Source organism: Gavia stellata, chromosome 4 (assembly GCF_030936135.1).
Source record: "Gavia stellata isolate bGavSte3 chromosome 4, bGavSte3.hap2, whole genome shotgun sequence".
Taxonomy (NCBI): domain Eukaryota; kingdom Metazoa; phylum Chordata; class Aves; order Gaviiformes; family Gaviidae; genus Gavia; species Gavia stellata.
In genome coordinates, this window is record NC_082597.1 from 57,906,454 (window position 1) to 57,933,986 (window position 27,533).

At 43.0% G+C, this 27,533-nt stretch overlaps 2 protein-coding genes across 4 annotated transcripts; one reads left to right on the forward strand and one right to left on the reverse strand.

The window, feature by feature from the left end:
• Positions 1-334: 334 nt before the first annotated feature.
• Positions 335-18,638, forward strand: DDX17 (DEAD-box helicase 17). Of its 3 annotated transcripts, none has more exons than XM_059817298.1 (13): positions 335-626; positions 4,715-4,865; positions 6,935-7,034; positions 7,164-7,297; positions 8,040-8,105; positions 8,397-8,538; positions 10,608-10,768; positions 10,857-11,029; positions 11,342-11,452; positions 11,932-11,993; positions 12,420-12,479; positions 16,677-16,922; positions 17,599-18,638. In XM_059817298.1, exons 1-13 carry the CDS (start codon positions 583-585, stop codon positions 18,120-18,122), a joined length of 1,974 nt encoding a protein of 657 aa, XP_059673281.1. In that variant the 5' UTR covers positions 335-582; the 3' UTR covers positions 18,123-18,638. The 3 variants fall into 3 exon arrangements, with proteins under 3 accessions (XP_059673281.1, XP_059673280.1, XP_059673282.1); XM_059817297.1 differs by having other exon boundaries at positions 16,677-16,916; XM_059817299.1 differs by having other exon boundaries at positions 16,677-16,916; positions 17,602-18,638.
• Positions 18,639-21,260: 2,622 nt separating this feature from the next.
• Positions 21,261-27,136, reverse strand: KDELR3 (KDEL endoplasmic reticulum protein retention receptor 3). Its single transcript, XM_059816900.1, has 5 exons — positions 26,954-27,136; positions 26,172-26,272; positions 25,425-25,583; positions 24,845-25,097; positions 21,261-21,665 (listed from the first exon to the last, which is right to left on the reverse strand). Exons 1-5 carry the CDS (start codon positions 27,042-27,044, stop codon positions 21,625-21,627), a joined length of 645 nt encoding a protein of 214 aa, XP_059672883.1. The 5' UTR covers positions 27,045-27,136; the 3' UTR covers positions 21,261-21,624.
• Positions 27,137-27,533: the final 397 nt, after the last annotated feature.

A 27,533-nucleotide genomic window follows, 5' to 3' on the forward strand; every position in this document is an offset into this window, starting at 1 on the left:
TCGGCCTAGGTTTTCCCTACCGTCTAGAAGGCGTTATGGGGTTGACTCCGTGCGTAGCAGACTTTGAGGAATAGGGAGAGCATTACTCTCCTCCCTCCCTTTCTCACGCGGGGGCCTGGCTCAAGTAAAGAACGCTACGCACCTTTCGTAGCCTGCCTGCCGCGCAGAGCACTGTTTCGCCAAGCGCGTTTAGGGCGTAGTTGGCTTCCGGGAATAGGCGTAGGTTTTTTTGAGGGCCGCAGTTTGCGCAGTGCCGGGCCGCCCGTAACGTAACTGAAGCGGGTTGGGGCGGTGGCAGCCATTTTGTGCCGGGAGCCCGGAGGAAGAAGACGCTGGTGTCTCCACACTTCACGGGCCCTGGAGCCGACCGAGAGCCCCGCCGTTCCCTCCGCCGACGTCCAGCGGGTCTCTGACCCACTGACCACTTCTTCTCCTTTTGTATCCCACCAAAGAAGCGAGGTGGCGCAAAGCGATTCCTCCGAGACACAGCCGCCCCTGGCTGGACCGTCTCCCCGTACCCCCAGTCCCTCGCCGTCCCCACGGCCGGCGTTCCGCTGCCTTTCTCCCACCCCGCCGGGTGCGATGAGGGGCTTCGGGGACCGGGGCCGCGACCGAGACCGCGGCGGGTAAGGGGCGGGGGGGGCAAGCGCGGCGCGGGTCCACACGGCATGGGGGCGGTGGAGGGAGCCGTGTCCCCCGCGTTGGGGGCCTGATGGGAGGAAGGCCTGAGAGGAGTTGTGGGGATGAAGGGGGCGCGTTCTGCTTGCGTATTGGGGGGCACCTTCTTCCCCGAAAAATTCTCGTGTGGGGGTGGGGGGGAGCTGGCAGCGAGGGGTGGTGGTGGGTTGGTTTTGTTTTTTTTTTTAATTCAGCTTTTCCATCGTTCATGTGTAACCGTGTGTGCTTTGCTTGCAATTTTAAGGCCTACCTTTTCCTTTTTCCCTTACCCTTAATTTATTGTCTGCCAGCTCTCTTCTCCTTTACCCTACTCCCCTCCCTTCGCCCCCCACCCCCCGCAAGCCATGAAGGTCTTAGTGGCCCTGCCAAAGGTGGTTAGACATTCTGCCCTTCTTGTCATTGCTCCTTCTGGACTTACTAGAAAGACGGCAGTTGGTGAAAGATCTTAATCAATTGCACTCCCAGGCTTATCGTGAGAAAATGAGATTGAAAGCTGCTGCCGTGCAGGGAACTTGTATACTCGGGAGGGTGATCTCGGTAAACATGGCCCTGGACCACACTTAATGAGCATGACCAAGCTTACGTAGCAGTCAAACAGGAGTTGTCTGTGTGGCACTGGAGAGGCCTAGTGCTTGATACTTTTGATTCCACTATGTAAAGGAAGCTTGGCTTGGAAAAGGTTTTTGCAGGTTTGATTTTTTTTTCTTTTTTCTTCCGAGGATGGCAGCAATAAATACAATGGCATTGTAGTATATAGCTAGTTTGATACTTGAGGTTTTTTAAGGGTTGAAAGTAATAAGATGTTAATCCCAGGCCATTTTAAAGAGAAAGTTAGAACTAATTTAGGAGAGTGGCATTTTTCTGTCCTTTAGATCAGAAGTAGTTAGGCCTCCATTCTCAAGGATTAACAGTAAACATATCATGTGGGTTCTGTTACTCTTTGTATGGCAGACTAGATCTCAGTTAATGAGTCTTATCTCTTTTTTCCCCTTTCCCCGTTGTTTTCCCTCCCCACTGGGAGATTCAAGAATATTTTGTTTATATGTTGCAATGCATTTTAACAGTTTCTCATGGTCTGTGGAGAGAGATAGTTGTATCCTTGCTTTATCTTACACGCACATTTCATACTCTGAAATTAAAAGATACTTTCATTTTTTTCAGAGACGGGGGTTCTGGTGTTTTTCCACTATGACATTTCCAGCTCAGTTTAACACAAAGACACTGGAGTAAACGCTTTGGCAAGTCTGAGATAATTCAGACCCCAGCTGTTTTTCGAGTTTAGTGAGTGAGTTTGAGTATGCAGATTTATATACATTTACTTAAAAGAACACTGTCCAAAGCATTGTCACAACACTTGGCACAACACTTGGCGTGCCTTAAAATTTGTGTAATCTTATTTTGTGTAAAGACTGTGATTATAGGCAGATGCTTCTCTTTTAGATCAGGGGTTTTGCATAAGAAAGAGGAGTGCCTACATGCTGCTGCTTGGTGAAGTTTTTGGACGTTTGCATGGAAAATGATTTTCTTGGCATATTATCCTGGAAGCTTTAATGCATCAGGATACAGTTTGTTATACACATCTATTTAAAGGTGTGAAAATACTTGTAATCGCTTATACCCATCAGACTTCATAAATAACCTCTAAAATTTTGGGCCACCCTCAGTGCTGATTGTTTTGTAAGCTAAACAAATACAGGCTTTCTGTGTTCCTCCTGTCAGGAACGAGTTGTAGGTGACTTCTTAGAACGGAAAGTTGTACTGGTTTGCTCTGGAATTTAACAGGTTAATTCAGTCCTGTACCAGAAATGATGGCACCAGTAGTATTAGAGAAGAATGTTTTGGGTCAGTCTGAATTTACACTTGAAAAGAGAATCGTTTGCAAATGAGTGGAATAATCTTAGATTTAAATCGGTTTAGCTGGAATTGGAATCTCTTTTAATCGGAATGTAAAGTGTCAGTTACTGCCAGTTTAGCAGATAAACTTAGGCAGAGGCAGTGTTTGAGGACTGCTGCAGGGCTCACTTTCAGGTCAGCATACAGCCATGTTGTGTAGAAGAATGGAGAACTGAAACTATGTTACCTTTATGTAAAATATGTTGATTCTTCCTTCTGGATAGCTGTGGAGCAAATATTCTTGGTACCCAGCTGTTTCAGTGTCCAGTCTCGCAAGCAGTTCTTCTGTATGTTTCCTTTCATAACGAAACTCATTGACCCTTTGAACCTCCACTGACTTCTGTGAGACTATGGGTTTTGTTAGAAGTCCTTGGATACAGCAGTAGTTGTCATTTTGACCTCAAGTTAGCATGATCAGTAGCAGACGTCTTCACTACAGATGAATGTCCTTGTAAATGAAAATCTATACTATTTCTTTTAACTTGGTCGTGAAAGAAAATATGATGTTTAAATTAATTTTTGAAGTTTTGTTTCACAGTCTTTACATATGACAAAAATTGCTGATTATGCAGGCTGTCTCGGGGTATGATAGGCATACTGATGGGAAAATAAGACATATTTATAGGAGAGGAAAGAGATTTAATGAAACAGTTGCAGCAAAGCAAGCATTTTAAAACTTACTTAGCAGGTTTTAAGTTAAATTCTATCTACCATACTTTTCCAATAATGTAACCCCTTTTTCCTGTTAATATATTGATTAGAGTTCTGTTTTTTTGGTCTCTTAATCAGTATAATTTGTAGTTTCCATCGGAAAGTGATTTAAAGAGAAAATGTCATTAATGTCTGACCAGATAGTCTTGTACTCAATATAATTCAGAAATGTATTTCAGATCTTCATTTTTTTAGCAACCTCCCTGCCCCTGGTTACTCGTGTAAGAAGATTGCTTTGGGATTTTTACTGCTTTTGGTTTGTTTCATTAACAGTTTTTTTTATTTACTAGCAGACTGCCTGGGTAAGGTGCAGACACTTTGGATTTGCTATCAAAATAAAAGTCATGTTTTGCAAAAAGCTTTAGCTTTATTAACCAAAATCTGAATTAGGACAAAATTTGACCTGATAGCATTTGGAAAAGTACCTTCTGCTGTGTTTGTGTGGTACTAATGGAAAAGGTCTAACTTTTTTTGTGGAATTTTAAAATACATAATTTATTGTATTAACAGTAAATAAACATTTTATGCCACTCAGTTTTCAGTTACTGTTACAGATTATTGCCAGAAGCTCACATTTTGTCTAATGCATCAGTTAGTCATTACAGTTAGTTCTTAACCTTCTTAAGTTCTTAACCTTCTTAAATTAACTGGGTTGAGAGAGAGAAAGAGCAGTAACTTCTGAGTAGTTCTGCTAGTTAGGAACTTCTTAGCAGAACAAACATTAAGCTTCTTACTCTCTTGAGTCTTCATCCAAAGCATTTGAGAGAGGATATGATTTTTCCTGGGTACTTCCCCCCCCCCGCCCTTTTCCCCCCATTAGATTCTGGGGTTTTTATTGCTTTGGTTCCAGAATTACAGATGGACTTGCAGGCTTGGATGGACTTGTTTACTTTCAGCTCTTCACTCTTTTGGTTTTTATTTGAGGCATACTGCTTGATAAGAAAGGAGAAAAGACATAGAGGGGGAGACAGTGAAGTAGCTATTTTTGTGTAAAACTAACCTTGAGAGAGATACAAGGAACTTGCGATTAGAGATTTTTCTCATCCCTTTCATCTAACCATGTTTAAAGTGTACTGTGAGTTTCAAAAAAAGATAAATGCTATAGCCATATCCACAGCGTTGTCCCAAGGGAGGGAACCTTGAGGTAGAAACCTAGAGACAGGAGCTTTAAGGCAGTGACTTACAAATGGCTGTACTGGAAGGAAACTTTAAGATGGTTTTGGTTTAGAACTGACTTGGAGCAGGTTTACGTTGTTTCAGGAAGTTGTATGCTATCATAGTGACTGAGGGAGGGAGAGGAGGAGTGACTTTTGCTAGAATGTTGTGCTCATGTGTGAACTTAGGGAGAAAAAAAAGCGGAAAACGCTTAAGAAACCTGCGAATTTCAGAGTAATTAAATGTTCTTGTTTATAACTAATATTGACATTCCCAGGTTTGGAGCAAGTCGTGGAGGTCCTCTTCCTCCAAAGAAATTTGGTAATCCAGGGGAACGTTTACGTAAGAAAAAGTGGGATTTAAATGAACTGCCTAAGTTTGAGAAGAATTTTTATGTGGAACATCCAGAAGTGGCCAGGCTTACTCCGGTAAGTTTTCAGATTCTGTCTGTTCCATTTTGCCTGCAACAGAAAATGTCACAAGTAGAAAAACTTGTCCTAGGAAGTTTGGGACAGTGTGTAATAGAATTGTTTTTTCATAAAGCTTGTTTGGTATGTGTGTACTCTGCAGGATGCTGGTTCTAGTTGCCTTTGATGTTTAACATTAGAAAAGGTGATGCTTCTGCTCTTAGCTGTTTTTATACGAGATATTTTACATTTGGTCATTTGTAATTCATCGTCATAATGCTTGTCTGCTCTAGCTATTCATCAGTGTAGATAAGACTAGAGCACTTGAGTTGCAGTACTAGGGAGGCCCTGAAAGAACCAAAAATAATGAACTAAGAGTGGCAGAAATAGGTGAGAAATGTTTGAAAGTAATATTTTATCATAATAATAATTCAGGCTGAAAGAGGCCATGGAGATCTCTAGTCTAATCTTCTGCTCAGAGCAGGGATAACTACAGAACTAGAGCAGGTTGCTTAGCACCTTGTCCTTTTGAGTTTGAATATCCCCAGGGATGGGGAGAGTTTATATCCTCTCTGGGTGGCTGTCCCAGGGCTTAATGTTTCTCATGGTATTTTTCCCTCCCTAATAGTTATTTGCAACATCTTCTCTACAGCGACCCATTGGGTAGTTGAAAGTAGCAGTTAAATTCCTCTGTTCTGTCTTTCCCAAGCTAAATAAATCCAGTGCTCCCAGTCTTTCTTCCTACAGTCTATACTCCAGCCTCTAGCTTTCCCCCCATAATTGGACATGCCCTGTTAAAACAATGCCCTTTTTACATTGGGGGTTGAAAACTGCATGCAGTACTTTGTTTACTCTGCAGATTCAGTAACCTCCCCTTCATACCCCACTTGAGTGTAGAGTATTTTTTTCCCTCTTTGATGTCTTTTTATATTTAGAAATTAGGAGATTTCATTCTTAACACAAGGAAACAAATAAACAAAATGTTCTTATCCAATTATATAGACTTACAAATCTTCATGTGAAATATTCATGAGATATTTATATGGCATAAAGGAATTGAAGGAGGCATTGGCCTTTTAAAGAGACAACAACTTGAACTACTGAACCACAGTTAGTGTTAGCTGTTGTAGCTGTCTTTACCTTAGCCAACTAAGAGGATTTTCACGATTTTCCCAGAAGTTGTTTTCTTTTTTTACCTTTTCATTCAAGCTCAAGAGAGTCTCACAAATAGTAAATTTATTGCTTTGGATAAAGTACATGTTGGATGTTGATGTATCTCTTTCTACTGATTTTTATTTTTAATTAGCATTACAATAAGTTCATGAATTGTGGAAGCATGTTGCAAAGTACAGTTGGATTTGTAAGATAATCTAGACAAAGATAAAACACTTTTTCTAATCCTAAAATTATGCTTACGTAGATACACGTTTTAGAAATATTTTAAGAAGTTCCATTATTAAAAAAAATTGCAAGGTCTTAGGGTATCATTATGATGTTGCCTGGGCTTCTTTCATGCAGAAAAAAGTGCTGGTTCCAAAAAGATTCCGAGCAACATTTCTGAGTTGCAAGTTGTCCAGCAAGAGCTCTGTATTTAACCACCTCTGGAATGTGTTAATTGAAGGAGGGGGACTGCCCTGCCTTCTGCTTGTTCATAATATATTGGGGCCTATTTATTTTTTTTAGTTGTTAGCACTGTTACATAAAACATGTTTCTTACCTGATCCTCTGTTTCTAATCACTTTTGAAGCTGTTGGTCATTTCTGGCCTCTGGAAGAAGAGTATAATTCTTAAAAATACTATATCAATACACTTCTCATTAAAAAGGGCTGGTTGGAAGACAAGGGAGACATTAGTCCTTCTAGACTACATAGAGAGCTCATACCTCTGACTATTGGAGAAGCTATGTGATAGCTCAATCTCAAGATGAAATCTTTAGGAAAGCAGTCCTTTTTAGGTACCTCTTTCAATTCAGTTCTCTAACGAAGCTGTTACCCAGAGGTGTGAAGTGAGTTAATACTTAGAAACATGCACTTTAAGTCCATGCTGACATTCAGCATTTGTCTTTGCTTTTTCTTTTTCCACATAAATAGTACGAAGTTGAAGAGTTGCGAAGAAAGAAAGAGATAACAATTCGAGGAATGGAGGGCTGCCCCAAGCCTGTGTTTGCCTTCCACCAGTGTAGCTTTCCGCGTAAGTATTTTGCCATTCTTTAAGATAATGAGGATTACTCAAAACCAGTAACTGTTTAGGCCTGTTCTAAAAGGTCTTCTGAAGCCTCAGTTATCCTTTAAGAAATTTTTTCTTTTCTTAAATCCTTAGAGTATGTGATGGATGCCTTGATGGACCAAAACTTCACAGAACCCACTCCAATTCAGTGCCAAGGCTTTCCACTAGCCCTCAGTGGTCGTGATATGGTGGGCATTGCGCAGACTGGCTCTGGGAAGACACTAGCAGTATGTATTCTTCCCTTTTATTTATCTGGTTAGTTTTCCTAGTCCCTTTGGAGAAATTACTCTTGGCTACTTGCTACTAGTTTTTGGGCTTGTCAGTACTACAGGCATCAAGTGAGATGATTATATGTTTTTAAAGCTTGCTTTATTGCATCATGGGTGAGACTTAAGTCTCAACTCAACTAGCCTGTCTTATTCACAGGCATGTATTTTGTGTGTCTGTCTTTCTGGATGCTTAGTCACTTCTCTTTGGTCTATGCTTACATTGTGGTTGAAAAAACAGTGTGCTTTTTAACATATTTGTTTTATTAACTATGCAAGTTAAAGAATGGTTGAGTCTTCAAGGTATACTTCAATTTTATCTGCAGTGGTTAAGAAGGAATTTTAGCCTTTATGAAAAGCATTGGTTAGAGCCAAGATTGCTCGATTCTACTAACTTAGACTCCATATTTAAGCCTTCCTTTCAGAGGCGCTGAGCAACTATATTTTGTGCTCATGTCAAAACAATTGTGGTTGGTCAGCAGCTCTGAAAATCTTATGTTCTGTTGGATAACAAGTATCTGGTTTTGCAGAATCCTGATTTTTATATAGCCAAGGTTTCTTGCTGTCTCTCACATCAGGTGTTGGCTTCTTGAAGGGATGTTGGGCTAAGTGGGCTCTTGCCGTGATCCAGTTGTCATGGCAGTTGATCACTGGGAGTGAATATTGAAGTCCTGTGTTGTGACTTAAAGTTCTTCTGTTTTAGTACTTGTTGCCTGCAATTGTTCACATCAACCACCAGCCATATTTGGAGAGAGGGGATGGCCCAATTGTAAGTGCTTGTCAATTCTCCTCCTTTTTGTGTGTATGGCATGGCATCGTTAATGAGAGGTGTACTTTATTTAATTGGTCTATCAGAATAGTAAGTAGAGAAATGTTTACTATCACAATGTGAACATCCCACTCATGAGTGGAAATTCTGTGCAATTGCTGACATAGTCTAAAGATATTTAAATGTTTTAGCTAATAAAGAGCAGATGGTCCAACTTTGCTTATCTGTGCAGAGCCCTTAAGTTAGGGATGTGTGTGCAGCTTGGCTATCCTGAATCGATTCCTTTTGCAGTGTCTGGTTCTAGCACCTACTAGAGAGTTGGCCCAGCAAGTGCAGCAGGTGGCTGATGATTATGGCAAATGTTCAAGACTGAAGAGTACCTGCATATATGGAGGAGCACCCAAAGGTCCCCAAATCAGAGATCTAGAAAGAGGTAACTTTAAAACAGGTGTTTGCAGTTTCTGGAGGAGGTGGTATTGTAAAATATCTGTAAAAATAAAACTATCTTAAAACCTGTTTGGAGGGGTGTGTGTGTGAATGAGTGGCTATCTTTTTTTCTCCAGTTACAATGATAGTGCATGTAGTATTTCTCTTCTTGGTTGTGTAGCGACTTATTTGGATGGTGAACTTTCCACTTGTGAAGATCATCAGGACATAGAAAGGGGGAAAGGAAACTTACCAGAAAGAGAACAGGTTATTTTGAGGAAATGCAGTAGCAGCAAGTTTAAGGAATGATTTTTCTTAAGCCAGATTGCAACTTTTCTGCCCAGGCTTGTTCAAATAATCAAACTTAATTTCTGAATGTGTAGAAACTTCTTTAGACAGTGGGTTTTGGTTTTTTATTGTTCTTAAGCACTAAGCTCTATTTCTGTTCATGAACCCCGTAACGTTCTGTAACTGCCTTTCCATACATAGCAAGGGGCTGGAGTTGGGAATGATGAGGAACTGTGGTTTTACAGCAACCACTGTAACTCAGTAGTGCTCAAGTGACCTAACCTTCATATCAAGGGCTAGTTATATACAATTTCAAATGCAGGAATGTGTTGATGGCTTTCATCTTCACTAGATTGAAAAAACGTAATAGAATTATGTGAAAAGATGTGAGAAGTATTATCAAGGTAAGCTTATATATACAGATCTACTCCAGAAATCAGAAAATTTTACCTATCACTGCAGTTTGCAGAGTCGTGGAAAACTGCAGTAGTGGGATAAAGACGTGCATGGCAGAAGGCTGTGGGATAGCTCTGTTGAAGAAAATGGTAGTGCATTCCAATTTAAAAGTAGCATCTTCAATGGAATAGTCAAAGGTTACAGGAAGAGACCTTTGGAGGGTCAGCTTGGTGGGTTTTTGCACACCTTTCTGGAGTGCTGCAAAATTGGTGTTCTGCTTATGAAGAAAAACTCCTTGGTTAGAGCATGTGAGCAGGTTCAGCGCTTTCAGTCCTTTCAGGTGTTACTGTCTTTGCATGGTTGCTTAGTATTTTCTTCAGCGAAGACTGTTGAATAGATAGAGTCCAGAAAACATTTTTTTTTCTTAGTTGTGTTTTTTGGGTATTTAGTGAATTTACTTTGGAGGAGTACATCATTGACAACAGAGATTGTAATTTCTTCAGTCTCCCTGGCAGACTAATAGCTCCATTAGAAATCTAATACTTGCATGAGCTTTATAGAAACTAGAAGTATGCCCAGCTTTGACAGTTCGGAGGAGTCCAGGTTGACACAGACAAAAAGATGGGGTTGCCACAAAGTACTCTGCATCTGTAAGTGCAGTATCAAGAAAGTTGTTGGTGTTTTGCTCTTTTTCACCTCATTGCTTACCTAAACTTACCTTCTGTGGACATTTCGGTGATGCTGAAGAACTCTCCTGTAAGATTTGGGAATCAGTGGAAACCAGTCCCTACTTTTAAGGAATGTATAAATCGCCATATGTGATACTAGTTTATGAATATTTGAATTATGTTTTTGTGCTAACAGATATGGTCAGGATGGTTGTCTGTTACTGCAGGTGCATATTACTCAGTATTAAATCCCATGCTTTGGCTTTACATATTTAAAAAAAAAATAACTGGAAGTAATTTGACTCATATAGCAAGAGGAGCACTTCATGTTTACTTAACATGCGGAGTTTAGCTGCAGTTAGCTCTTATTTTTATAGAGAGCTCTTTAGACTATATGATTCTGGATGAAGGTGGGTCAGGCTTGAATAGAAGCTTATTTTACTTCTGCTTTTTGGACAGCTCTTCGCTGGTGTTTTCTGACAGTAAGCTTTTAGCTTCTGTACTGCATTTATTATTCTAATGTCACTGTAACAGTAATTTCAGAATGGAAAAAAATATTAAAAGAAACTAGGGCTTCTACTGAAATGACTCAATCTTGGGTACGAATGAGGGTGGTGCTTTTTTTTAAAACAATTTTGCTCTGGAAGGTGATTCATTCTGACTAAAAATACCAATTGACATTCAAATGAAGAGCCTTACTCTTTTTCCTCATTCTGTTTTGAAGGTGTGGAGATCTGCATTGCTACACCAGGTCGCTTGATTGACTTCCTTGAGGCAGGAAAGACCAACCTTCGTCGGTGTACATACCTGGTGCTGGATGAAGCAGACAGGATGCTGGACATGGGATTTGAACCCCAAATTCGTAAAATTGTTGACCAGATAAGGGTGCGTGAACCTTGTAAAAGGACAGACTCCTTTGGTTTCCCATTCAAAGTCCAGTACCTTAAATAAATCCATTTTCCCTTTTTCTTAGCCTGACAGACAGACTCTGATGTGGAGTGCCACCTGGCCAAAAGAAGTGCGGCAGCTTGCCGAGGACTTCCTGCAGGACTATGTTCAGATCAATGTGGGAAACTTGGAGCTGAGTGCCAACCACAATATCCTGCAGATAGTGGATGTATGCATGGAAAGCGAGAAAGACCATAAGTAAGCTGGTTTTCCTACCATTTCACTTCCTTTTGGTGGTATTTAAAAATCTACATTGCTTTGAAAGCCAAATATGAATTCTGAATAGTAAAGTTACTTAGTAGTATTGTTTAACCTTTGAGTGTTACAAAAAACATAAGTCCTGTAATTAACTAGTCTATTGCATATATTCTAACAGACATAGATTCTGTGTAAATGATACTGACTGACTTACATGGATGTGTGTTGTGTATGTTCTCAATGTAAGTTGAGAGAGTGCTGCTATATTCTTGTATATGTGGCTATACATCATAGCTCTCATGTCTATTTTAGACTGATACAACTGATGGAAGAAATCATGGCAGAGAAGGAAAACAAGACTATCATCTTTGTGGAGACAAAGAGGCGATGTGATGATCTCACTCGAAGGATGCGCAGAGATGGGTGATTAGCTTCCCCCCTCCCTCCCCTTGTTTCTACTGGGAAACAGAAATTGTAATCAAAAGCAGTAAGGTTTAAATGTTCATGATGCTATTGTTGGGAACAACTTGTCCATTCTTTTCTTGGCTGAATTCAGTCTTAGTTTCCCAGAAGGTTCCAGTCCATCAAAGCATTAGCGCAGGAGAGAGTATTTGTAAGCTGGGCAGCTTTTAGTGTATCAGAATACTGATATGCTGATTGGGACTGTATCAATATAGGAAATGTGATTTGGCTTAGATGGCTGTTTAGGTAGCTTGTGGGTTTAACATGTGAGAAACAAACTAGTATACGTGCTAGGTAGATACAGGCCAGAGGAGGACAGGGAATAAAGTATTTTTCAAGTCTTTTATTTTTTGTCTTTTTACTGAAAAGCCAGTAAAGCTTCCTGTTGCCCTTAATGTATGTACTTTCTGTCCGTACTAATGTGCATCTCTGTTTGGCAGTTGGCCAGCTATGTGTATCCATGGAGACAAGAGTCAGCCAGAAAGAGATTGGGTGCTTAATGGTGAGTCCATCACTGATGGGAGAATAACGCGGGCTGCTGTACGTAATTTACCAACACGTGCTTTTCTCCAGTCTTCTTTTCTTTTGTCTCTGTACCCAGTAGGTACATTTCAAAAGAACTTCCTTTGCCTTTGTACTGTTAATTTCAGTACTTCTATTTGCTTTTTAGGGTTTTTTTGTGGTGGTTTTTTTGTTTGTTTAGTGGTTGGTTTTTTTTGTTTTTTGACAAAAAAACAATGGGAAAATTGCTTAACCCAGAGAGCTGGATTTTGAAAAATAGTTGACATGTCGTATCCTGACTTGCTGGGGTTTCTGAAATTGACCTATCTTACCTAGATTCTGCAAAATGAGCATTTAGTTTAAAGCAATTTCAGGTAACTTTATCTTTTTTGAAAAATCTTACTTCATAGCATGCTTTGTTTTACAGAGTTTCGTTCTGGAAAGGCTCCTATCCTCATTGCTACCGACGTTGCATCTCGTGGGCTAGGTTTGTACACATAGACCACTCTTGCCTACTGCTGCATATTTTTCTTCTTTGGACTGAAATATGTTCTCTTTTTTTTAAAAAAAAATTCAAAGCGTGATTTTCCCCCACATGTGAAATACGTTTTTTAACATTAATCTTTTTTTTTTCTTTCATATTCAAAGTCTCTTCCTGCTCCTAATGAACAGGCTTTGGTCTGCAGCAAGGCCTAGGCATGACCAATCGATCGCCAAGAGGGAGAAGAGACGTCCAATTATGCAACCCAACCCTTCCACCACACTCACTTCTTCCCCAAATCCAGCTTTTGTTGCTGGGTGATAGGGATGGATTGCTCTCAGTTCAGAGCGTGTCAGATAAAGTTCAAATAGGAAGTTGTGGGAGAGCATTTCAACAGCAAATAGCTAATATTCTCCCTGTATGACACACCACAGATTTGAACGTACCAGCCCCAGCGTACATGCATGTTTACCCCACAGATGTATTCACATCTGAGAAAGCACTGCTCCAGATCTTTGGTCTTGACATGTAACCTTCCCTCCTCCGTGTTCCTTCTAGGCAGGACCACTGAGATTATATATGGCCTTTAACATCGTGTTACCCATATGTGTAATTGAATCAAAATTGCACAGCTCTATTCTGGTGGTATGAAGATGATCTGTCTGGATGCATCAGTTGTGCCCCCTTTTTTAATAAGCATATTTGTATTGTGAAACACTTCGTGTGCTAAGCACAGTCCTTATACATCTGTCCACTCTAGAAGAGGAGGATGACTTCTGAAGTGCTCTGAGTTTAATAATGGACATTGAATATTGCCCCCTCCCTGAGTTTGGTAGAAGATATACTACGTGGGGGTCAATGTCTCATTGTAGTAAATTCTAGACAAAATTATTGTAAGTCATTGAAATAAGCTCAGAAAAATCTCTAGCTGTTAAAAATCTTGGTTATCTGAGCTCTCTTTTTTCATATGCTGAAAGGGTGGCTGTGCTGTGCATCGTTTGTTCACTTTAATACAGGCAGACCATTACTAGACTTGACAGCCTTTGTTCACACAACCTTTACCACTCCTTCCCCTCCCTCCTCAAAAAACGTCCAACACTTCCTCAGAGAGGTGATTATATGGACTTCAGTCTCTGCCCTCTAGGGTCATGTCTGGACCTGTGCAGTTAGAACTTGGGCCTGTTGGGAGAAGGGACTGAGGCCTGAAACTAGTTTGTATGAAAGAGAGCTGCTTTCTCTAGCAGCATTTTTTAAACAGGCTTGCTATGTGCTGGTAGCTTCTTTGTGCATCTTGCCTAGACATTTAAAACAGCCTCACCCCCCTCAAAAAAACACTCCCCCAAAAACTACTCAATTGGATAACACTTCAGAAAACAGTCTCCTTGCTTCCTGTCCTCCACTTCACCTGAGCTAAGGGGGAAAGGTACCAGAGTCTGTTTCTTGTTACTGAACAACATCTCTGCTTGTTTTGGGGCCCTGAGTTTGCTGCTTCTTAAAATAAGTCACTTAACTGGCAAACTTCTGGACGACTTCCTCCAAGATCCTGGAAAGTGAAGGCTTCTACCTAAATAACATAAAACAGGGGCGCGCGCCTTTTGGCTGAGTCACCAGGGCTTTCCCTCTTCCTAATGGAACATTGGTTTCAAAAAAGCTTCTTCCAGGTAAGTTCCAAGTCCCGTAATGACTTCTTTGTGATAATTCCCTGGAGTGAGGTCCTCTCTCTGCACTGATTTTTTTTTTTTCCTTTATTTTTTTGTTCAGTCTGTTAAACTAAAAACATTGAATTTGTTTTGTTTTGTTTTCTTTAACAGAAGCTTTGATATCAGCTGCAGATAATTCTCAGTGCAGGGGTGGGGGCACATCTACATTGATGGTCTAAACAGCTCTCTAGACTAGCATGTTTGCTAGTTTATATCTCTCCTGATTAATAATCGGAGACTGTCTGTGCCATAGGGTGTTCTGGTGCTCTGACAAAGGGAATGTTTCCCAGGTAGCTGTCAAAAATTATTTAGTTTCAATTCTTGATCCTGCTACATCATCTTCTAAAAGCGCAGGAAGATTGCCAGTGTGCGCAAACACTTTGGAGCATGCTAGACTGGAGAAGCCGAGTCTTGTACTTGCTCGGGTCTTTCTTCAGCAAGCTGCGTGCTCTACCAGGACCACTTTCTAGTCTGGAAAACACCCTTGCATTTTCCTCTTCCTGCCTTCCTATTCTTCCTGCTCCTCCCCAGTCAAGTCAGTTACGTCTACATTGGTAGCTACGATTCCCTGTGCTTTCTACCGGGAAAGCACCTATCCTCTGTGGTAATTCAAGTTGCTTTGCTACTGATGGATGTGCAAAACGGGACTGACTGAGGATCATGTAGCCTGCAGCTTGTCAGACTAGTTACACCCTGGCTGTGAAGATGCAATCTGTCATACGTACTCCTCTCTTTACTTCACTTTCCTGTGTTTAAAAAAAATCCCTGTTGCATCAAGGACCCTAGCTGGAGACTCGCGCAGCCCCCTGTGAAACCTGCCTTCTCACTCCCTTTTTTTGGTGTGATTCAGGACTTTGGAGTCAGCAAAGACTGAGGAGCCCCCCCTTTGCTGTAATAAGAAACAGACATAAAGTCCCCCTCTTGTCACTACAACCCTCTTGTTTTTATTTTTCCTACAACCCCTTTGAAATTGATGCAGTCTGGGCAATAGATGCAGTCTGACCCTTTGGATGTAATTTTTGTATCTTCATTTTTTTGACAATTGCCCCTAAGAACCCCGAATAGGGGACAAAAAGCGTTGGAGGACCTGAAACCTTTACCTGAACCCAGGTTCTCCGGTGCTTCACAACCAAATGGGGCTGCAGAGAAGCGTCTAAGCCAGTTCACAGAGCGAGCGTGTGTGGGGACTTCTCGCTGCCATGGACCCTTGATGCATGCTCCCCGCGCTCCAGTGGTCCCGTGTCAGAGGGCGGAGTTTTCGAAAGGAGGCCGCCAAAAATAAAAGGCAGAGACGGGATCGGCTGCAGCGGTTTCCCACAGGAGGAGGGAGTGTGCATCGGTCTGGTAACAAACAGAGAATGTTTCTCTCTTTAAAACGAAAAACAAAAAGGAAAGGAAATCACAAAAATCTGTGTTTTATCTTGGATATTTTCAGAATATTCTTCTTAAAATGCAGATTTTTTTAATTTTTTTTTTTATGAGCTGTTAGGGCACTTACTGCTTTTTTAAAATATTGTATACTATAGTAAATAGGTGCTTTTGGTACTTGAGGTGCTTTCACTGAAGTGTTACACTAACGTTTACTTTGTTTCTGTCCCATAAGTTTACAAATTCTGTCTTCGCATAAGGCACGCAGTTCTGATCTCCTAAATTTTAATAATATTTTGCATGCAAAGCAATTTTGACCATTTCCTGCTTCCATCTGACACTGGAAGTAGGGAATTGCTAATGGAATTCAGGATTATCCAAATTACAAAAGCTTGCCCAAACTGGACAGAACAGCATGGTGATATGCTAGTGTAATGCATTCTGGTGATAACTACAAAGCTGAGTTAAGATATTCTAGGTCTGAATAATTTTTAATGAGTTGGCTGAGTAATACTAATGTAATTGGCGTGTCTTAAGCTTTAGGCTAAGGAAAGTAGTTCACTGTATTTTATTAGGACTGTGAAAGTAAATATTTTTAAGATTGCCTTTTATTTCATGTTACTAAGTGGAAGGTAAGTGATCTCATTACCGTTATTATTTGTTAGACTTCTCCCAACAGAGTAAAAGCTTTACCATGGCAGTTCTGTCCTTCCTCCACCCCAGTTTGCTCTGTCTGATGGTGGCATTTTCACTTCTCAGATTGTGTTTTTTAAAAAAAAAAAAAGTACAAAATTCAATTAGCTCGTTCACAAACATCAGTGTCTTTGACACAGGAAGACAGAGAAAAGCATTCCGGGGAGGATGAATTTGAATACAGGGCAAAACTGCTTTGAAATTACCACTGTTTTTCAGGACACTGGTCTTTGTTCCTGGTGATCTTAAATTTGAGTCTTCTACTCTTTTGGGATGAGTCTGTCTTGTATTTATTCCATGCAATTACTAACTTTGTATTTTTTTTTCTTATTACTGTCACCTGCATTCGTGCTCCCCACCTTTCGTTGGCACGTCCTCTCTTCTTCTTCCCTTTCCTCAACCCCACCCCTTCACTGTGCTTCGCACCTGGGCACTTCACAAGACGTGGAAGATGTTAAATTTGTGATAAACTACGACTATCCGAACAGCTCTGAAGATTATGTGCACCGTATTGGCCGTACTGCACGTAGTACCAACAAAGGTACTGCCTACACCTTCTTCACACCAGGAAACCTGAAACAAGCCAGGGAGCTTATCAAAGTGTTGGAAGAAGCCAATCAAGCCATCAATCCAAAACTGATGCAGCTTGTGGACCACAGAGGAGGAGGAGGTGGTGGTGGAGGTAAAGGCTCATGGGAAAAGGGCTACATGAGGAATAGTTCCCCCGTTTTGAGGGAGGGAAGATTAAAAGATGGTAGGGAAGTAGTAAGTGCAAGATAACAAACAGTAGATTAGTAATAAAGCTGTTTTGTATCTGAGATGTCAACATGTTATGTAGATGTAGTAATTCTGTCCAAAAAAGAGGTAGCCCACTCTTTTACCTTAGCTGTAGAATTTTTTTTCTCCTGATAAGGTCCTCACAGAGCTAATTTTGCTTGAATTAATTAATTCCTTGCAGTTCCTACCTAAGCATAGGCAACAGGATGTGTGTGCATGCACATGCGAAACTTAAATCAGTGAAGTGAAACACTGACTTTACCTTCAGGGACTGAGACTATTTTTCCTCCCATTCCCTGAAGGAATAGTTAGTTTCATTATATTTCCGAGTTAGTCCTGAATTTCTTCTGTTTCTTCGTCTCGGAGCACGTGCATTAAAAACCCTTTTTGAACTTCATATTTACACCTTGAATAAAATGAAGAGGTGTAGGCACAGCTGTGCCGGGAAGTTACAGTCAGTCAAGAGAACTTGCTCCTTGTGGGCAAAACTGTGGATGTAGAAGGGGGAGAAAGGGTGGCATAATTGTACCGGAGTTCGTTGTTTAAGACTTGTTCATGGTACTAAATCTTAATATATCCATCACCAGGAGGTCGTTCTCGTTACCGAACGAGCAGTTCGGTAAACAACCCTAACCTGATGTACCAGGAAGAGTGTGACAGGAGGCTTCGGGGAGTGAAAGAGGGACGGAGAGACTCAGGTGGCTTCAGAGACCGTGAGCGTGGTGACAGTTATGCCAACGGAGCCAACAAGACCTATGGCAGTGCCTACGGGAGCCCAAATTCTGCTTTCGGGGCAGCACAGAGCCAGTATGGTTACACTCAAGGGAGCTATGGAGCAGCTGCCTATGGCACGAGTGGCTATGGCACTGCAGAGTACAGTGCTAGTGGCTATGGTGCCAGCACCACAGCTGCCACCGCTGGGAGAACCTCACAGAGCACTACCCAACAGCAGTATGCAGGGATGGTGGGGCGCTCGGGCCAGCAGCCACAGCCGCTCATGTCACAACAGTTTCCGCAGCCCCCTGCCACTAACGTGATGGGCTATATGGGACAGACTGCCACCTACCAGTATCCGCCCCCTCCCCCACCCCCTCCCCCTTCCCGCAAATGAGACCACTCGCCTCTTGGTGACCAGTGTAGACCTCTTGCATTTAAAGGAACCTTTTCTTTCTCTCCCATTGTGATGTCTCTCTCATGCAGGTTAGACTTAGAATTCACCATTCAAATCCCTCAAGTCCATCAAAAACGGCCCCCAGTCCACATTACTGACCCTATCCTCTTTTTTTCTTTTTTTTTTTCTTTTTTTTTTTTGTAAGAGAGATATATAGTTGACTGGAAAATTTATTATTTTTTGTCTTGCATGTTGAGGAAATTGGAAATTTTATTTTCTCTAAAAGAAATGGGTATAAGGCAGATAGGTCCCAGCTCGATCATCTTGGTGTCTAAGGTTTGTGTGAAAACTTGCTTTTGAGGGGAGGAAGTTTCGATTCTGTAACATGTTAACTTAATTTCAGGAAGTATCAAGAGAGGTGGGAAACTTTGGGGAGCCAAAAAGCACTTCATTTAAAATGATAAATGCAAGGGAGCAATGCTCACTTCTCCTAATCTTAAAATTTTTTTTTTTTTTAAATAGCTCACTATTATTGCTTGTAATCTATCGTAGGTGACTTTCTATAGGAAAACTCTGCTCATTTGTCTGAGCTGGGCAGTGTTCAGAGTAATGCCTCAGGTACATTGTTGGCGTTTCCTGCAGCTCTGGAAGCAGTGGCCCCATCTTCTGGTACCCATAGCAGCCTGCAGTAGGGAAGTTGGGATGAAAACCCAAGTGTCAGAGGCCAAACCTGTCTTGGATTCGATACCTGAAAACCAGATTGTGACTGTAGGTACTGCTGCTATAGTGTTTAGCCAAATAAGTTCTTCCCCTGCGATTGTTAAATTGCAGCATTGCAAATGCATGGAGCCTGGTTATCCTTAAATTAGTTTCTGCTCTCAAATTCCTTTTATTGGGTTTGTTGAGAGAAGTCTTACTTGAGAGCCCAGAAACTAAACAGAACTGACATGATGAACAGCATATCTCGTTTGTCTGTCATTCACGAACAAACTACCTTTTGCCATGGGGAGTGTTCTGAATGCTGCTACACTGAATAAAATGTGACAGAGTTTTCCACACTTAGGAGGTTTGAATAGGGTGGGCTGGGGGGGGAGGGCAAGGGGAGGAAGGGAGGAGGAGGAGGTTGCCTGGAATCTCTTTTTCATGAGGTAAGCGGTGAGCTGGTTAGTGCATCTTGATTCTGAAGCTTTTTCTTCTGTACTTTGCTCTGACTATTGCTTTTCCTGGCTTTTGAGTGCATTTCCCTGCTCCATTGGTCCCTTTGAGCTGAGCTCTCGCAGGTAGGTAGCATTTTAGAAAATGTTAGAGAAGAGTGAAATTTTAGTAAATACGTAAATAAAACTTGTTTATTTTACAGGCTGAGGTGGGTGTGAGGGGGTTTCCCCTTTAGTAAAGCATGTTGTTGACTTGTTATTTCTAATACCAGACGGTTCAGAGACAGTAGATGATAACAGGAGTTGGCTGCTCTTGATCTGATAATATGACAAAAGAATGGATACATCTCCTGGTTTGTGAGGCATAATCTTTGTATTATGAGAGTGCTGGGGTTTGGTTTTTTTTCTGTTGGCATTCTTGCATATGGATGAACAAGGCAGCCCACTCCTTCTGTAGCAAGAGTGGAACTTCTTATAGCCCAGGAAAAGAGCTTGCTTATACAGAAGTGATTTCTTTTTAATTTGATTTCTTCCCAGAGTAAAATTTTGGGGGATGAATGCGCTTTTTTTTTTTTTTGTGCAGTACACAGGTAGGTTGCTGACACAGAGGGAAAAAGGAGAGATCTTCCAGAACCTTGGTTCCCTCATGCCATCTTCTAATTCCAGTGCTTGGGCAGGAAGTTCCTTTACCTTGTGTTAAGTGAAAGCCAGAAAGGTTTTGTTTATCCAGGCACTGACTGATTTGTCTTTGGCCTCCCTCACAAGCAAATGTAGAGCTGCTTTTTTTTTTTTTTCTTTCCAGATTTGCAAGTTCAGCGCAGAAATGTGTTTGAGGGGTGTAGGACTAGGACATCTCACTGACTGGCTTTAAAAAGGGTCTCTGGACCGCCAAAGCTGCCTTAGAGTCTGCTGTAGCTTTCACTTCTTTTGAGGAGGGACTTGGGCACATGTAAATGTCTATGCCAAGTCCTGCAGTGCTTTATTGCCATTGAGGTCAGCTGAAGGCCAGGGTCTCGGTTCAGTTCAGAGTGTTAACCAGACTGTTGAATGCATAAGTGCACCGTGGCGTGTGCTGCCCCTGTCCCACCTGGTGCTTGCTGCTCTGTTCCATATACCAGCTGGAGGGCCCTTGTTGATAAAGCATTAGCGTCTAGTATTGTTTGCCTTGTTTTCAATCTGTAAAAGTTTGTGGGAGTGTCACATAAGTTGGGTGTCTCCTCCCCTCCCACTTCCTGAAGCAATTTGCCATTTGGACTTCTCTGAACAATGGAAGGGTTAGTGGCTTTGTGTGGGATCAGCATTTTGTTTCACACACCTGCTGGTCTCTGAACACATTCCTGTTGTATTAATGAAGACTTAAATTGAGAGATTCATAGATCTGTGGTGTTCAGACACAGGATACTAAGAGCTATGTTACTATTCTTAGTTTGTAAATTGTCCTTTTGATACCATCTTGTTTTCTTTTGTAGGTATAAATAAAAACACTGTTGTCAATAAATTGTGAACTTTGTCTTTATTTTTGGAGCGTAAAACCGTCTTGGCCCCTGTTCTTCCCAGTTCTTAAAAAAAAAAAAAAAAAAATTCAAATTCAAGGAGTTGGAAATACCTGTTGGCAATTTTAATGGAAGTGATACCCCTTTGTAGAATATGAGGAACTGCTGTCACTGAAAGTAAGTGGGGAGGATGTTTAAATACCTGTGGAATTGGAAGATTCATGTCATTCAAAGGGAATGTATTTTTTTCCTAAATGTTATGGGACTTGAATAGAATGGGGATCAGACAATTAACTTTCAGGAGGGTGTTAGTTCACAGAATCACTAAGGTTGGAAAAGACCTGTAAGATCATCAAATCCACCCATCGAGTTCATACTACAAACTATTACTTTAACTCTGTATCTGCTGTGTCAGATGTGGCCACATGTGAAATGGGTCAGTGGCCTTTGTGTATGTTATCAGACTTAATAGTACCATGTTAGCCTTCCCATAGGCACTTGTTAAAGGACTGAAGGACTAAAGGTAGTGACAGTTTCCCTTACACTCCTTGTGCTGCCTCAGGGTCAAGGTGGAGGCGTGTTTTGGAGGTAGATGCTGGGAAGAGCCGGGAGAGAATAATTTGCACTACTTCACTATTGGCCAGCACTACTTACTAGCGCCAAATTCAAGTAAGAAATAACAAAAAAAAAAAAATTAGGGAAAGTCTCATTCAGATGGAAAGCACACCAGCTTTCCAGGCCTCACTGTCTTCCTGGCAGCTGAGCCATCTGTTAGTCAAAAAGGGCCAGGAAAGGAAAGCTGTGATCTTAGGAGCTTCATCTTTGGAGTTTCTTGCGTTGTCTGTGGAAACGTCTTCAAACAGGCATGGGAAGACTCAGCTTCTTCCCTTTTAGGACTGTGCAAAGAGAAAGAGAAGGTAATGAAGGAACTTCGGGGAATTAAACTGTTCCATTGTTTCAACAATGTATTTTTTTTTAACTTGCTATTTAGAGTGCTAGATAGCAGGTTGACAGGTTTGCAAACGGCTATGGGTCTGTGGCTATCAAATAGACCGTCTCGAGCTTCCTGCGTGTGCTGCTGTAGGCTAGTAGGAATAGAGCTGTGCTGTCTTCAGGTAACACAACTGTTTGTCCTCAGTTATGACTGTATGCTAACAGCTTCGGAGAGTCCTGTTTGTTCATTGTGGAGAATTTAGCGAGAAGGGTAAAATTAAGGAATCCTGAGAACAGGAGAATTTGTGATCCTTTATGGGAGACAGCTACTACAAAATTGCTTCTAGGGGGAGGAAACTCCACAACCTATTTATTCTCCTTTACACTAAAGGAAAAGGTTCTTGTTTCCTCTTCCATGGTTACTCTTTCTTGTGCCTGGACCCTCTTCATGTCCCCATTTTTTCTTGATGATGTAGTATGGATTCTACTGTTCTATCCCCAGTGCTTTCCCCCTCCTTTTAATAGAGAATAAGGCCTGAATAAATGGTCTGTGGCCAACCCCCACCCCCCCCCCCCCCCGCCCCCCCCAAGCCTGCCCCATCTCATCTGGTCTGGAAGCTGGGATGGGAGGCCTCTTGGAAATATCAGGGACCCATAGGCTTAGGTGAGGAGGATGGAGAAGTGGCTGCCCTGGCTGTGTGGTGGTCAGCAGTGCAGAGACCAGCTGGTGGCCTGGTATTGGTGGTGGGTACTGGGGCCAGTAGCGCTCGACATCTTTGTGGGACTGTGCCAGGCTGGAGAAACGGGCTGATGGGCTTCATGAAGGTCAGCAAAGGGAAATGCCATGTCCTGCTCCTGGACTGGAGCAATCCTATGTACCAGTATGTGCTGGGGGCTGCCCAGCTGGAATGTGGCTTGGCAAAAGAGGCCCTGGGTGTGCTGGTGGACACCAAGTTGAACATGAGCCACTACTGTGCTCTCGGGGCAAACAGCCTCTTGAGCTGCATTGCTGGCAGGTTGAGGGAGGTGGTCCTTCATTTCTGCTCAGCCCTGGTGAGGCCACAGCCGGAGCAATGAGTCCAGCTCTGGGCTCCTCAGTCTAAGAGACAGGGACATACTGGAGCAAGTCCAGAAAGACCACGAGGATGGTTAAGGGACTAGAGAATCCGCTGGGAGAGTGCAGGCTGAGAGCTGAGACTGCTCAGCCTGGAGAAGGCTGAGGGGGATCTTACCCACATGTATAAATGCCTGATGGGGGGAGTAAAGGAGACAGACCCAGACTCTGCTCAGTGGTGCCCAGTGACAGAGCAAGGGCCAATGGGAAATTCCACTTAAACATAAAAGTTTTTTACAGGGAGGGTGGTCAGACACCACCACAGTTTGCCCAGAGAGGCTGTGGTGCCTGTATCCTGGAGATACTCAAAACCTGACTGGACAGGACCTTGAACAACCTGCTCTAGGTGACCCTGCTGTGAGCAGGGGGGTGGATTAGATGATTCCCCCCCAGTTGCTCCCAACCGCAGTGGTTCTGTGAAATACAAGCTTTTGGGAGCTGAAAAATTCCTCGGAATATCTTTCAGGTCCTTCTGTTAAACAGAAAGGAGCTCATCTAGTTTTGAAAACAGGATAGAAGTCGCATTCTATAAAAATCCCTTTACAATGCTTTGGTACAGGCTCTGAAGTCTTATTAAATACACTTCTTTATGTAACACCTTTGCTTTTTTTGCAGCATCGCTGCCCTTTTGTCTGAGCTCTTCTGTGTTAGAAATGTTTTGAAAAGATGTGGGGTTTTTGGTGTTTTGGTTTTTTTTTTTCAAGAGTGGAAGAGAGATGCAACCTGCTATAATATTGCTGGTTTTCATAAATGACTGCAAAGCATTTGCATATGTTCAGTCACCTTTTCTCTCCTGTGATCCAGAACATTTGTGTAAAAGAGGGAAAAAAAAAAAAAGGCAATTCTCTTCCTGCTGTGATGTCCCAGGGACAAATGTTTTTTCTTCTGCCTCCTGTATCATCTAAACTTTTCAGTTTTATCACTAGCAATGCAAGACTGAAAGCCAGCAGTTGGTTGGGTTTTTTTTCCCCCCTTTTGTTCCACCATCCACAACTACAAAAGGCTATGGATTTCTCACAAAATAGAGAAGGACGAAGGACACAGGTCACATGAATTAAGTGAAGCTAAAATGGGAATTAGTTTAAAAAAGAAACGGAATTGATGTGGACCACCTTCATGGCAGTTTTACAAGGTACTTTTCTGGCTACAGAAATGTTTTAGTGACAGAAGGAAGTCTTAATCTGCCAAGGCTAGCCACGTGCTCGGTGCTCCTGTCACCTCTCTAGCGGCAGGTATGAAGCTGCCAAAGATCCATCCCTCGAAACATCAAATGCGGGCTGTCACTACTACTTTTGGCAGACTAGTTCAGGAATGTGAAAAAGGAAGAAAATACTTGTTCGCTCTGCTAGATTTCATCAAATTCCATCCTTCTTAACGGAAAAGTGTTTAAAAGTGTACTTCAGCCTCAGCAAACCATAGCACGTTCTATCAAATTTTACGCCCTTGATGCACTTGTTAGCTCTGGTACGTAGCCATTTACCAAAGCACGGCACTAAAGTGGAAGGGGCATCTGATTTTTGGAAACAGAAAGTGATGTCTGGTCCATGCAGGTACCTGTCTTCCTACAGAATCAGTTCTTAGGAACGTCACATCTTTTCCATCAAAAGAAAAAGCAGGCTTAATAGTATCTCCGTATGTCTGCAGTTGCTTTCTCAGGTACATTGTCTGCCTACAGCTATTTCCCCCCCCCCACCAAAGTTTTTTTGCGTGATTCATAATCTTTCGATATGTACGTAGAATTGAATATACCTCAATTGTTAATTTTCCAAGGTGGGGTTAAACCAGGCTTAGCTCTGGTTTAACTTCTACTTTGTTTCACATGCACGTCTAGAGCCTTGTGAGCAGAGATGCCCACTTGCATTCAACAGATACCTTTTTTAAACTGTATTTTTCGATGGACGATGTGCATCACAAATACAGCAAAGAATAAAGTCACATAAGGATTAACGCACAGCAAACTGTAGCTCCACCGTACATTGCAAGAGCGCTAAATGAACGTTTCGGATTTATACCAATCCCTTAACTTACCTTTGGTTACATAGAGATAGAAGAAGTCACAGTAGAAGATGGTTTGTACCACCCCGGAAACTACAGCGATCTGGTCGTAGAAATTCTCTGTGTAGTAGCGCCAGACCCAGTTGGCAATGTAGAGAGCACGGTAGAGGCCCAGGAAGAAAAGGTAGTGTGTCGTGATGGTCTCTGCTTCCCCTGTCTTGCTGATCATAAAGAGCTGAGGAAGGATAGCCACGGACTCCAGGTAGATGGAGAAGGTCCAGAGTATCTGTGAGATGCAAAATGAAAGCAGTGGAGAGTCTTGGTGGTGATTAATATGCATTAAAAGCCAAAGCTTTAATTTGGCAGAGCATCGATACGCGAGGGGAATGAGTAGTGCTGTTGGCGTTGGAGAAAATGAGCCTGCTGTCCTAAGACTGAGAGGAGACAGTGCTGAGCTGCTCTATAGATGGTACGGTCTTCAAGGCCTGCCAACCTTGCCTCTCCTGCCTCCTTTTGCTGTTAAAAATCTCAACTATTCAACATGCTGCTCACTCTACTGCGTGGTGTCAGGCTGCTGCTTCCCCTCCCCTTTCCTGCCTCAGGTTTTTCTTACCTCCAAGGGGGTGAAGCTGTGGTTCTCCAGAAATGACAGGCCTGTGACAGGGACCAGTAGAAACTCAAGGCGAAAGGAGTCATTCTCGCTGTCAAATGTTTTCCGGAATTTCACGTAGATCATGTACACGGTGACGTAGGCACATAGCAAAAAAATGACCTGCGGGAGGGAAGGGAGACAGCAAGACCTTACCTGCGATTACACCTTCTGTGCTTGAAGAGAGGATGGCTTTGCCAAAGTCAAAATCTTTTAACTCCGTTCTGGTGGGGCTGTGCCAGTGTAAATGCTTTTTCTGCACTGGCTTGTGGGTTGACTTCTGCTAGAGATACTCCAGAGGTCAACTAAAGATTGCCCCACCATGAGGATCATGTTTGAGTCCTCTAGGGCTCTGTGTGAAGAGGTTGGCTTGGTGGCAGCCATCTGTTAATGCTCCTCCTGTGCAAGGACACCCAGGCTTGATTCATGGTGTCTCGTTTTGGTTTTGGTGGTACTAAATGTGGTGCGCTCAGCTCGCACATTGACTGTGGTGAGGGGGTTTTTTGGTCAATGGAGGGCCGATGACACTGAAGGAAGCATATTTAACCACTTCCTATGTATAACCCCCTGTAGCGTCAGTGACAAGTGGAGAAGGTGGAATTGCTCCTTCTTCCCTCTGGCTGAAAAACACATTTCATGTGTACCCTTGCCTCCGCAAGAAACGACAGCGAGTTGAGGGGAACCTCTGCTTCTGCACTGCCCTCTCCTTACCTTCATCACGGTGTTATAGGCAGAGATGAAGGTGGTAAACAGGTCGAGATAGCGGGTTGTGAAGACAAGAGCGAAAAGAATCTGACTCTTCCCAGAGATACCTGCATGGCAGGGAGAAGAAAGGAAGGTAAGGCAGATGAGAGGAAGGACCCCTGGGATGGTGGTTTCCCCTTATGCCTTCTTTGGAAGTGGTTGTATATATGTGTTTTGCTTTGTGAGCCTGGTTGGGTGTCTGCCTCTCTCCTGGTGGGGAGAGGCAGACAGACACACCCATTTCTCTACCTGTGATAATGGCCACGGTGCTGCAGCACAGCCCCAAAGTCTCTTGGGGAGGAAACCATGAACTCTGAGCAAAATCCTCCTGTGGGAAGCTGCTGCCCTGATTTCCTCACCCAGGGATGAGGCAGCCTCTGGTACTTGCCCACCTGCTGGCAGGACCTCCAACCTAAAGCAGCTTTCCCTCGAGGTCGTCAGTTTTGGTACCACCACAACTTTTCACACTCATTTTCCATCTCCCTCCAGCCTTGCTGCCTTCCCCTTTGCTTCACCACCTGCCCAAGGCCATGTGCCTTGCCACATCATATCCTTCTAATGCAGCCCTCTCCTCCTAGCAGGGAGACCTCCCGGAGGAGGATGGCTTCCCTCAAAGAGCCCACCGGGGAGGGCTGCCAGCTTGCATGGGCTATTGCTAGCCTTTTTGGCACCCATTTCACTTGCATCCCTTGCTGAGCCGCCCTCCAAGAAGGACCCCCCCTCCTTCCCTGGGATGTAGGAGCACTCACCAGCGCAGGACTTGGACTTCTGGATCTTCAGCAGGAGGATGATGATGGCCAGCAAGTGGGAGATGTCCCCCAGGATGCGGAAGACATTCATGGCGCCGGGTGGGGGGACTCCTCCAGGGCGAAGGGAGCGGGGCACTTTCTGCGGGCAGTGAGGGCGAAGGCAGGGAGTTTTCCCCCCCGCTCCCCGAGCCTTGCCTGAGCAAATGCTCTCCTCTGGCTCAACTTTCCTTTTTTCCCCAGTACAGAGCCCTCTCTTCTGGCAGAGAAAAGTTCCGGCTCCCCTCTCCCCTGGTCACAAGCGCCTTTCCCCTGCCAGGCGCTCAAGCTGGACGTCTCCCTTGCTTACTTTTCCCCCAAGGTGGATTTTCTCTTTTCCCCCCCAGGGCCTTCCTCTCCCTGCTCCAGGCTGAAAGTTGGGGTTTGTCCCCTGGAGAGCCCCAGGCTGAGCCTGCTGAGCAGTCCTGAAACCAGCACTGGGTGACGGTGACGTGGCTCCTGGCTGGCTGGGGAGGAGAGGGAGGAGGAGGCGGAGGCGGGAATAACTGCGCTATTTTTCCCTTTTTCTTTTTTTTCCCTTCTT

What these genes read in the sequence shown, in the direction of transcription:
- DDX17 (XM_059817298.1), top strand. Translation starts at nt 583, where the DNA reads ATGAGGGGCTTCGGGGACCGGGGCCGCGACCGAGACCGCGGCGG. An exon ending in CCACCAGTGTAGCTTTCCGC is followed by an intron (nt 7,035 to 7,163) that starts GTAAGTATTTTG and finishes TTAAATCCTTAG; the next exon opens with AGTATGTGATGGATGCCTTG. An exon ending in CGAAGGATGCGCAGAGATGG is followed by an intron (nt 11,453 to 11,931) that starts GTGATTAGCTTC and finishes TCTGTTTGGCAG; the next exon opens with TTGGCCAGCTATGTGTATCC.
- KDELR3 (XM_059816900.1), bottom strand. Translation starts at nt 27,044, where the DNA reads ATGAATGTCTTCCGCATCCTGGGGGACATCTCCCACTTGCTGGCCATC. An exon ending in GAAGTCCAAGTCCTGCGCTG is followed by an intron (nt 26,273 to 26,953) that starts GTGAGTGCTCCT and finishes CCTGCCATGCAG; the next exon opens with GTATCTCTGGGAAGAGTCAG. An exon ending in CTATCTCTATGTAACCAAAG is followed by an intron (nt 21,666 to 24,844) that starts GTAAGTTAAGGG and finishes CTCTTTGCACAG; the next exon opens with TCCTAAAAGGGAAGAAGCTG.